This window comes from Podarcis tiliguerta (genome assembly GCF_965153285.1).
Source record: "Podarcis tiliguerta genome assembly, chromosome: 11".
NCBI lineage: Eukaryota > Metazoa > Chordata > Lepidosauria > Squamata > Lacertidae > Podarcis > Podarcis tiliguerta.
In genome coordinates this window covers 7660657-7673267 of record NC_139544.1, presented here as the reverse complement: position 1 = coordinate 7673267, position 12611 = coordinate 7660657, and the positions used below count along the sequence as shown (strand labels likewise).

General features: G+C 39.5%; 1 protein-coding gene across 18 annotated transcripts in view; it reads right to left on the bottom strand.

The window, feature by feature from the left end:
* The window catches only part of AOPEP (aminopeptidase O (putative)), a 179395-nt gene that overhangs the window by 153538 nt on the left and 13246 nt on the right, over positions 1-12611 (bottom strand). For all 18 annotated transcript variants that reach the window (XM_083403418.1, XM_083403405.1, XM_083403408.1 and 15 more), the window contains 3 exons: positions 11202-11368; positions 6018-6174; positions 2951-3199 (listed from right to left, as the gene is read on the bottom strand). In XM_083403418.1, the coding sequence (XP_083259544.1) occupies positions 2951-3199; positions 6018-6174; positions 11202-11368 (573 nt within the window). The remainder of the gene's footprint in view (positions 1-2950; positions 3200-6017; positions 6175-11201; positions 11369-12611) is intronic.

Below are 12611 nucleotides of genomic sequence, written 5' to 3'. Positions count from 1 at the left end.
ACCAGAAGAACATGATGTTATAAAGTTCATACGTGTGTGTGTGTATCACACACACACACACACACACACACACACTTTTAGGTGTCAAAAAGTAGTCCGATATGTAAGCATCTTATACTTACCATATTTTTCGCTCTATAAGACGCACATTTTCCCCTTCAAAAATTAAGGGGAAATGTGTGTGCGTCTTATGGAGTGAATGCAGGCTCCTTGGCTTCAGCGATAACAACGCGAAGCCTCCGAAGCACAGTGGGAGTGCTCCCGCCGCACTCCAGAGGCTTCGGGTTACCTTCACTGAAGCCTGGAGAGCAAGAGGGGTAGGTGCACACCGACCCCTCTCGCTCTCCAGGCTTCAAAGATAGCCACCTGAAGCCTCCAGAGGCTTTGGGTTCCTTTCGCTGAAGGGTAGGTGCCCCTTCAGCTAAGGTGCAGCGCCCCTTCAGCGAAGCGGGAGGAGAAATGGAAGGGGCTCTGTTTCTCCTGCCGCTCCACTGAAGGGGCGCTGCGCAGAGAGGGGGAGAATTTTTTTCTCTTGTTCTCCCCCTCTAAAACAAGGTGTGTCCTATGGTCGGGTCCGTCCTATAGAGTGAAAAATACAGTATGTAACAGCACAAGAAACATGGAAAAGTGCCCTTCTTTTCACTTCCTGTTTGAGACATTAAAAAATTGGAATTATTAGAATAACCACAAAAATGTTTCCTTATGCACAAAGACACATTCACATGTAGCACTTTACTCTAAATTTAATCAGGTTTTACTTCCATCATAATTACTTTGCTTTGGTGCAAAGCACCATGAACTCATTTCTGATGCAATTACACCCCACTTGCACTATATCCTACCAGCATGCTGGGAATTCACCTGTTATTTTATCTGAACATGCACTGTATTATCTTGAACAAATACTACATACAAAGACCTATGAGCCACAAGTAGTTAAACAGTCTTACTATCCCAAAAGGAAACAAATGCATTAACAACGGTTTGCCTGTTCAGAACATTAACCTTGTTTTCCCAAGTGTGTAATGACATAAATCAATTTTACCATGGTTCCTATAGTCTGTACTTTAGTCAAATCAATGATCAATGTCAAAATATGAAAAAAACCCCAACAATCTGAGTTTATGGTGACCTTCAGGGCTACCTTGAATGAGAAGCTGATGTTTGTGTCTGCTACCAGTGCTGATTATCAGGTGCTGAGGTTGTGCAGTACTATGCATGTTATGATTATACAGTTGGAACCTGGGAGTGGATAGAAGTACTGTAGTTCTATAACAGGGGTAGGCAACCTAAGGCCCGTGGGCCAGATGCGGCCCAATCGTCTTCTCAATCCGGCCCACGGATGGTCCGGGAATCAGTGTGTTTTTACATGAGTAGAATGTGTCCTTTTTATTTAAAATGCATCTCTGGGGTATTTATGGGGCATAGGAATTCATTCATTCCCCCCTCCCCCCAAAAAATATATGTTCCGAGGGACGGTGAGGGACGGTGCACCGGCCCACGACTGAAAAAGGTTGCTGACCCCTGCTCTATACCCACCAGAGCAAGAGCTTGCTCTCATAGATATGGGCCCCTCACAGGTGAGAGATAGGAGAGGAGTATTATTTATTAGCACTCCTAATATTAGGAGCATGAGTTTATAAGCGCTTCAGAGATCAGGCTCAGCAGCAGACCTTTGTATGTGGGTTGTAATATGGCTACATGTCAGTAATTATGTATGAGTTGTTGATGGAGGTAATGAATGATTGTAGTGGTTGTGTGAAATAGGTGCTGAGTGAAATTAAGTGACCATATGTATGTTGTGTTGATTGAAATTTTATATTATATTGCCTTGCAGGTGCTGTAGCTTTATTTATTTTGGTATTATGTTTATGTACATGGTATTGTTTCTGCATTTTGTCATGAATCATTTGACACGGTTTTATTGTACTTTCTAGGTACAATATATATGCATTTATCTATTGTAAACCTCTTCGAGATCTTTCAGTGCAGTCTATAAATGGAAATAACATATAAATCATCATCTGAAGGGGAATCTCCTTGTTTACAATACAGTGCTATTAGTAGTTCTGTCAAAATATGGAAAAACCCAAGTGCTTATTAGGACATAACATTTCAAATAACCCAATACTGCCACCAGCTACCAGTATTAGAATCTCGGAATAAGTATATAAACAATGCTTCCACATATCCTTTCTGTCCTCGTAACAGCTCCAATGGGAAGGTCTATTTTGTGCTCCCTTTTCAGAATTCCCTGAATAGCTCTTTTGTGTCTGCAGAGCCCAAGAAACATAACTGATGGTCTATGTGAATCATTTGTACCATCCATTAACTAGATTCCTTCAGGGTGCTCAAAATCAGAACAGGATCTCTTTCACTTAAGAGGCTCACTACCTCCAGACTACACGCCTATATTTTAAGGGTGTCATTTGTGGCCTTATGTTTTATATTTGTTCCCATAAATCAGCTAGCACAGCACACTGCTAACACCAGTGGAATAATTGGTATCTATCATTGCTCTCCTTCTGATACATATGTTGAAGGAAGATATTTCAAATATAGTAATTTACACTGCAGTTAAACAGTTGATATAGTCATTACTTATATGCCTATTATTACATTTATATCCCACCTTTTATCTTATCTGGCCATTAATTAGCCTCCAACAGCCAAAAGGTAGTAGACATGGTCCTTGCTATCTCCACTGCTTCTCTTTATCTTAACGAAGTCATAATTTTCAAAAACACATTTTCAATTTCCAAATGGCTACAGCTGAGCTATGATTTACTACTACTGGTCTTGCATCTCCTGAAGTACAGCAGGTACGGCAAATATAGGTTGGATTTTAAACAATGCTCTTCTGCCTGGTAAGGACAACAGAGCAAGGTAGATACCGAGAAGAATTAGCAGATGAGTAAACATGCATTGAAAAATAGAAAAATCTCAATACCTGGCCATTCCAAGACTGGAAAAGTTGGGTGGAACAATCAAGACATCAAGCCTAGAAAAAGGATGGGTACCCAGGAGATCATAAGCAGCTGAGAGACACTGAGGAATCAGTTGCAGCAGAACCTCTTCGCAGGATTTATTAAGGCACTGAGGAGCAAAGACACGATGAGGAATGACCACCTGAGAAGTGGCAGCAGGATCTTGGAAGCGGCAAGGATATGGCAGATGACCACAAGTCTGTTCCAACAACCTGAAATTGAAAAATAATATCTTATTTCTAGTAAGTAAAGTTCTGAGCATACTTAGGTAATGCAGCTACGGATAACCAGAAGTGGCCTGCTGCATTAGGAAGACCAATTATTTTCATAGAACCATAGAATCATAGAATCATAGAGTTGGAAGAGACCACAAGGGCCATCGAGTCCAACCCCCTGCCAAGCAGGAAACACCATCAGAGCACTCCTGACATATGGTTGTCAAGCTTCTGCTTAAAGACCTCCAAAGAAGAAGACTCCACCACACTCCTTGGCAGCAAATTCCACTGTCGAACAGCTCTTACTGTCAGGAAGTTCTTCCTAATGTTTAGATGGAATCTTCTTTCTTGTAGTTTGGATCCATTGCTCCGTGTCCGCTTCTCTGGAGCAGCAGAAAACAACCTTTCACCCTCCTCTATGTGACATCCTTTTCTCTGGTGGAAAAAAATGGGACTGCCAGCTGAGAAAATTGGATGGCATGGAAATATGCTGCTCTTAAGAAGGTTCAATATAAAGATTAACATTTTGCTGATATTCAGGGTTTCTGCTAAAATATTCCCTTCCACATCAAGCTGGTCTAATAACATGTGGCTTGGCTTACTTGCTTGAGTCTGCAGGTCTGTAGGAATGTCTCTGCTGTACAGCCACTTTCCAATATATACCACAACCTTGAGAATATGTTTTAGTAGTGATTAAAAAAATAAAAGAAAACAATGCTCAATGTCATTAAAGGGGTTCAAGTCTAAATTAATATTTGAAGACCTGAAATTAATATGCCATCCACTGATCTCTGTTGGTTCTCACACAGGTATAGTTACTAAAGAATAATACAAGAGAAAAAATAGATGAAGCAAAAAAATCAGGCATATATAGGAAAAAACCAAGATCCTAAGAAGAAAACTGATGTTTACTTTAATCAGTTGGAATGACATCCTTCACATACTACAAGAATTCCTAATTCCTAGTTCCTCAGGCTCATTAGGTACTAATGTAATGTAGGCTTGAATATAAATTGCTTTTGAGTTACGTACTTTTGTAAAAGCTGAGATCCAGCTCTGAGGCCTTTTCAGCAGTTCCCTCAATGCAAAAAGTGAGGTTTTAGGGAACAAGGCAGAGGACCTTCTTGATAGTGGTGCCCGCCCTGTGAAACTCCCTCCCATCAGATGTCAAGGAAATAAGAAACTATCTGACATTTAGAAGACATCTGAAAGCAGCCCTTTATAGGGAAGTTTTTAATGGCTGATGTTTTAGTGTGATTTTATAATTTGCTGGAAGTTGCCCAGAGTGGTCAGATGCACGGCATATCTGAGACTGAGGCATCCCATGAGAACCATGTCTAATATTTTATAGTTCAATGCAAATTGTTGCACAACTGACCATGATGGTGTTTTCTAGGTTTATGTTTTTCATGTTGATTCATTTGCTGCTTATCAGAGGCTAATGCCCTGTTTCCATATCCTTCTAAGCAGAAAGCTTCTCCTGAAAGTTAATCCATATGTATCACTGTCACACTTCTTTTCTTAGCTTCTTCCTTCATTTGTATCACAAAAGGGACATTATTGCTCCGAATAACTGACTACATGGATACATACTTCTGTTTCCAGGATTGTTCTTCTTCAATCCAAACATAACTTCTAGTTTTTTTAAAACCTACCCTATAGGTAAAAATTATGATGTACTTCTGTTCCAGGGCTACAGAATTTAAACTACACATCTTTCCTTTCCATATTTACAACTTTAACAGCACCCAAATTGCTCATTTATCAGAAAAGGAGGGTGGTTCTTCTTTATTATTGCCAATACCTCCATGCTCTGGAGAGAACATGAATACGCTAAACATAAACCATCTTAACCAGGGTTCACAAATCCATTTAAAGCTGTTGTTAAGATGAGAATTCTGGTCAGCATTGATGCAATTAGAACAGTAAGGCATAGCTAAAGCAGACATGAGAAAGGAAAGAGAGAGCAGAGCTCACTCCTGACTCTTAACCTGTTTATCATCTGTAGAATATTGGATAATAAATTCTTATTGCGTGAAGATGTTCTGAATGATGTTTCTAATCTTGAATAGTATACAGTCAGAACATATTAAAAGCAATGTATTTCAAAATCCTTTGAACAAAATCTTGCCATGAAATTGATGATCTGTTACAGACTCAAAAACATTAAAAACAAATGTATCACAACTGCAATATGTTTGTCTGTGAGACTATCATACTACAAATATGTGAACAAACAGCAACTATTAGAAACAGGATACTAAAGACATAGCTGAATTGGAAAAAGGATGGAAAACATGGGTAGAAAGACACAGTACTGCTTCTCTATGAATTTTAAAAAATCCAGAGTTAGAGTCTCAGAAAGTAGGCTGTTACTGAACTAAAGGATGCCCACTTAAGGAGCACCTCCTTAGTATTATGAATGCAAATAGAACATTTGCAACCATACAGATGTTAACTGTAAGTGTTTTGTTTTGAACAAAAGCAACTTAAGTGACTTAAAAACAAGATTATAATGGATTATAATGAAGACAAAAGAATAGTTCATAGTTTAGGAGTTCACTTTTCACATACTTCAGCGAATCCATGTAGAAACAAATTCTATTACTCAAAGAATGCTCTCTTTTTTTTCAACATAAGCAACATGCCTTTGCTCATCCTTGCCCATTGGAGTAATTTCTCTTATATGGTTTCCCTTTGCTTTGATTAAACATGTTCTGCTATTGTTCCTTGACTATGATGACTCATTTTCTTGTATAACAGAAAAAAATGGAATGCTCTCTAAAGTACATATTTTTCGACTGTAATCACCGACCTGACATCCGCCTTTGACAACAGTGGAAAGAGCCCATCATTCCTCTGAACATCAGTTGCGCAAGTTTCTCTTTTAACTTCTGCCCAGCATCCTGCAGCAATAGTGAATGTAGATGCTGGCATTGGCATGGTCACATAATAAAACCAATTTAATACACCTATGAAAAAAAGAGCACAAGTTATGCTCTGCATTGGCACTTGAGCTGCTAAATCCAACACATTGTTCTCTGATTCGACTTCCCACCAGGCCTGAAGGTTAGATTTCTTGTTGTTATTTTATTATTCAACCATACTGTTTTTTAAAAAATCATACTTTATGACTATATAGAAGTTATTTTTTCCACCGTCTAGTACAATATTGAAAAAGTAAGCCTTTCACTTCATGAAAATATTAGGCAAAAGTGTCATGGTAGCGTTCACATCTCCACAATCAGACCTGTTTCCATTTTAATAGCTTTGGTTCTATAGAAATAATCCAATACACTCAATTTGATACTAAGGGTTGAAGCAAGAAGGACCCTCTAATAGCTTCCTTTCTATAGTACGGTTGAATTTTAAACATCAGAGGTAACTATTTCTCAAGCATCATTTATCTCAGGTATGGGGAACTGGATCTGGCCAGCTAACCAATTGCTCTTTGAAACTTGTCTTTGTACATAACAGATGAAAGGGAGCATGGATTTTTCCTTAATCTTGAGATCCAGTAAACTGGGAGGCACCAAAGTAGTTCTCAGTCTCTGAATGCCGACAGGTCAGCTCTGTTGTCCTTGAAGCCTGATGTCCTAGTTCACAAATGCATGACCGCAATGACTGAAATACCAAATGAAGACTTGCACATCTGAAGCAGCCATCACAGATCCAACCAACACTACAGACAGGGGTTTCAAATCACACAGTGATTTTCAAACAAAATCAGTATATTGTGCAATCAACTTATACGTGCACATATGAGTTGGTTTCAACTGGATTTCAACAGCTTCAACACACAGGTTCCAAGACTAAAAGCATTTTGCTTTACCATATCTTCCCTCATTCATACTTCCCCCAAATTCTACAAAATAAACACTGGGTGCTTCCAGACTGTCAATATTTGGGGGCAGGATTCAAGCACTTCCTGGCAAATTGAGGGTGTTGATAAAATTCAATTGTAATTGATTAAGAGGTCTAGCAAAACAAAATCATTTCTCAAAAAGATTTCACTTCTTGAGATAAGGAATGTGATGAGAAAATGTCCTAGAAATTGGAATAAAACAATGTCATCTAACCTCTCCACAAACAAATAAGAATAAACCCTCATTAAATAGTCAATGTAATCTAATCTCCATACAAACAAATCATGATGAATGCTCAGTGGGTTGCCTGGAAGTGGCCACAGTGGCAATTTTCAAGTCAAACAGTAAACTGAAATTATATGAGAGATAACAATTGAAGAAAACTCATCCAAACTGAGAGTCAATGATCCGAAACAAAAAAGATGACAAGGGAGAAAACAGTATAAAGAAAACAGGGGGTTTAGTACTTAAACAGTGGTTTAAGTGCACAGCTTTGCAAACAGAACAGGATAGTTTTACCAATCCTGCACTACAGTGTAATGAAAACAGTTAAATAGAATAAAACACCTAGGTTGCAGGCAGCACCAGCAACATTAATCAGGAGTGAAATTGCAACATGTGAAGTTTCATAAAACAGCTGTTTCTCTTTTTATCTTTTTCTCTCTCCTCACGAAGAGATTCCAGAGAAAAGCTGCTTACATACTGCATACCACCACCACATCTGCTATGCACTACTCTATCATTGTGGCTTAGAGACAGAGCTGTGAACCAGGAAGTCCCTGGTTCAAATTGTTCATCTATTATAAATTACTAGGCTGCCTTAGGGCCAAAGTAGACAGTGACGTAAAATGGAGAAATGTCCCTAAATTCACATGTGTCCACAACATTTGCTGCATATAAGAGACAGCTTCCCCCAATTCTAGATGTAAATTGATAGCTAAATAAATGTGGATTCTCCCATCATGCTGAGTTTGACTCCTGGGTAAGTCACTACTTCTCACCCTCAATTTTTCTTCTGAAATACAGTGGTACCTTGGGTTACAGATGCTTCAGGTTACAGACACTTCAGGTTACTGACTCCGCTAACCCAGAAATAGTACCTCGGGTTAAGAACTTTGCTTCAGGATGAGAACAGAAATTGTGTGGTGGCAGCAAAGGGAGGCCCCATTAGCTAAAGTGGTACCTCAGGTTAAGAACAGTTTCAGGTTAAGAATGAACCTCCAGAACGAATTAAGTTCTAAACCCGAGGTACCACTGTATGGGGATAATTGTTGCTTAATTATGTTAATGTTCATCTCAGTAAGGATTACTAAGAAAATGCATATGAACTGTTGTGAACACTTCAAAGTTATGAAATGATAACTACGATTTTAGGACCCTTCCTATTGACACATAGACAGGGATCTTGAGTTTGTTCACACTAGTAGGAGTGCCCTGAGCAAACCTTGATTCATGTGATTCTCCCCTCAATGAAAGGGTGGGTGTGACCCTTCCTAATTCCCTCTCTCCCTTCAGCCCCCTGGGCCACTGGAAAATTTGCTCTGCAGGATTGGGGAAGTCTCCCGGACAGTATGAGAGGAAGGGGGGGGGGGAGTCTGTAAAAACTGACACTCTCCCTCCCCTTCAAGCAGTGTGATCCTTCACTGGATCTTGATCCCTTCATGAACGAAGTCCTCTTGTGAACCTAGCCCTTCCATTTACAGAAGCCTTGCTATGACCCAAGCTATAGTTTATTATTATCAAGGTTCTACAGGACTCGTGGATTGTAGCAGCTGAAGTCCTCACCACAGCTAGAAATTCTGAAACTATGTTCACATACCTATGTTGTACTATTCCTATTGTGCACTCTATTTCCTGAAACTACAAAGGATTCAGTCATTTGCCTATTTTCTTTTGCAGTCTCATTAATCTCTCATTTTAATTCTTATTATTCCTCCTTTTATTGTTTCAAAGAACTCATTGAACTTTAAAAAAATTAACTAACTAAACTTGATTGTCTTCTTCTCTGTTCCTGATGCAGCTTTTCTCTTTTCTTTGCCTTTCTGCCCTTAATGTTAAATTCTCATCTTCCTCTAGTATTTTTAGTGCTATTGTCTCAAGAGTATGCCCTTGTGTGGCTCCCTTGGACACAGCACCACCTAGGGTGGAAATGAAAGAAATATTCATGGAAGCAATGCAAATTTCCATGTGGCACTGAAATGGTCCAACTGGTATGCAGAAACACTGGCAAGACTTTGAACTGTGACTCAAGTTTCCTGCAGTTCCTACAGCACATTTTAAACAAAACTTTGCATGTAAATAACTGGTGGAGGATTCCAATCTGTTCACAAGCTATGCAGAAATATATTATTTGAAGCAACATTATTTCTACATTTGGAACAATAGTGCTATATGTGAAAATAAGTATATTATTGCAATTTAACTTGTTTTAGGATTGATCGTAATATATTTTACATCACTTATTCTCATAAAAAGCGCATTGAAATAGATTTGATTTAATTTAACAGTTCTTGTATATGTTGCCCCGCCATGTATTATCATTATTGGGAGTCATTTTGGACTCACAGCTGTCCATGGTGGCACAGGTCAAATCTGTGTCCAGGGCAGCTGTTTACCAGCTCTATCTGGTACGTAGGCTGAGACCCTATCTGCCTGCGGACTGTCTCGCCAGAGTGGTGCATGCTCTGGTTATCTCTCACTTGGACTACTGCAATGCGCTCTATGTGGAGCTGCCTTTGAAGGTGACCCAGAAATTACAACTAATCCAAAATGCGGCAGCTAGAGTGGCCGCAGAGACCATATAACACTGATCCTGAAAGACTTACATTGGCTCCCAGTACGTTACCGAGCACAATTCAAAGCGTTGGTGCTGACCTTTAAAGCCCTAAACGGCCTCGGTCCTGAAGGAGCGTCTCCACCCCCATCGTTCTGCCCGGATGCTGAGGTCCAGCGCCGAGGGCCTTCTGGCGGTTTCCTCATTGCGAGAAGCAAAGCTACAGGAAACCAGGCAGAGGGCCTTCTTGGTAGTGGCGCCCGCCCTGTGGAACGCCCTTCCAGCAGATGTCAAAGCGTTAAACAACTACCTGACATTCAGAAGACATCTTAAGGCAGCCCTGTTCAGGGAAGTTTTTAACGTGTGATATTTTACTGTATTTTGGGTTTCTATGGAAGCCGCCCAGAGTGGCTGGGGAGGCCCAGCCAGATGGGTGGGGTATAAATAATAAATTATTATTATTATTATTATTATTATTCCCTTCAATTAATGATATTGCTGACTTTGGTTTAAGTTTGGATTGTTGCTCTCTGCCTTCAGAATAATATTTTAAAAGATTTTACATTTTCTTTTTTTTAAAAAAAATCCACTAAAATATTATATTAATCTGACACTGAAATTAGCACTGATTTGCACAGAACATTTTTTAACCAAATTATTAGCAACATAATGTCAGAATTGGTTAAACTGCTAAAATATGTAGCATTTCATAAACATGATTTCAGTTAAAGAAATCATTCACATACATTTTCACCATATATCTTAAAGAGTATGAGGAAGGTTCTAAGATTCCAGTTATAAATAACTATATGAGGAAAATGTCCAAAATGAACTTAGTGGGATTTACTTCTGAGTAACATGCATATAATCAGGATAAGAACAGTTAAGCACATAGGCTAGATTTAGACATGTCAGAGAAGTGATTCAGTTAAATGTGTTGTAAAGTCATACAGGGAAATCCAATAGGGAAAGATGGGATTCCACAGCGCCATCCTGTGTCACAGTGTTATATTGCATATAAAACGCATATACAGTGGTACCTCGGGTTAAGTACTTAATTTGTTCCGGAGGTCCGTTCTTAACCTGAAACTGTTCTTAACCTGAAGCACCACTTTAGCTAATGGGGCCTCCTGCTGCTGCCGCACCGCCGGAGCACGATTTCTGTTCTCATCCTGAAGCAAAGTTCTTAAGCTGAGGTAATATTTCTGGGTTAGCAGAGTCTGTAACCTGAAGCATATGTAACCCGAGGTACCACTGTAGTTAAAGCACTACTGTATGTGGCAGAAGCTCTGTTCTGATATAAAACACTTATTAAATGTCATTTTGTAGCATACATTCAGATGGCAAATACATGCTGTACCTTCTTCAGATTCTGTTGGTTCCGCTACATTTTCACCACTCATTAAAACAACAAAGCATGCATCTGCTCGGACTGTAGCTTGCCATGTTGACATGGCAACAGGCGGTTCTTGGCATGGAAAAAGGGCCCTGTTGTTTATTGGAGACCCCGCTGTATAAACACATGGCCTATAGGGAAGAAAAAAAGATAAGAGTGAAGTAATGTACACCATAACTGCAGAAATCCGAGTTCCCAGTAGGAATGGAAATTAAAAGTATCAATACCCACAGTGCATCTCGTCTCCTTCTGTCCTCAGAAGAAAGAATAAAAACACTGGACTTTTTTAAATGCATCTTTAAATGCAATTTAAATAACGTCTGGGTTGATCTTTCATTTCTTGGCAACCATAAGGCAGGACAGAAACACAATATATATTTGCTACAAAAGAAGAACACTTTTTCACTACTTAGAATCATGTCATAGTACGGAAATATCCACGAACTGATCAAATATCAGATATATATGATCAAATGTCATGATATTATGGAAATATCCATAAATTGATCAAATATTTTATAACAAGAAAATGCCTGCCATTAAGCCAGGTTTGACTGGCTGTGTGAAAGGATGGTCTGGCTGCTGTAGCACAGTTCTCCAGGGAGCACAATGACTATCAGGGCAGTCCTTACACAGTGAGACTGCAGCTTCCTGCAGAATCCCTGTCACTGAGGGTCAGGTCACCCAGTATTAGTGAGGGAAGGCAGGCTGGGTCCACAATGGTTTCCCAAGTCCAGCACTTTGCTTTCCCCACACTAGTGAATGGCAGCCACTCACATATGTAGAAAATAGACAAAGGTTGCATTCAAGGAGTTGTTTGGAATGGGGGCTAATCCTGTCCTAGCCTCTGGCCATTTCATGGTATGAACTGGGGCAGGTTTTGCCACCTTTCTATCAGCATAGGTCCACCTGTATGGCACTAGTCTGGATTCAGATTTTTCATCAGCATGCCAACCTGGATTAAACAAAGCGTGGTTGACTAATAGACCAGACACAGGATTTGGTTTTTGTACATATGGCAGCTAGAATGTTGTTAATTCTCTGAAATGAGTAGTTTACAATCGAATTAATTTATTCTGGTCACACTTCTTTCCAGAGATACAGAAAGTCTATTCAAATTTTCAAACTTTCACATATTAAGTACAAAATTTTAAATGAAATAGTTAGGAAGCTGCACGGCCCAGTGACCTTTTATTTCTGTCTTCTCAAGACTTTTACTGCAGTAGCCCAGCAGGGCCCACTCTTTTATCATGATATTCACTGAAGGGAGAGGAAGCACAGCCAGACCACCTGTTACCTGACGCATGCTGTTATCCTTCCACACAGAGAGACTCTAACGCTAGAGCTAAAAATATTCATAAGAATGCCTTTATG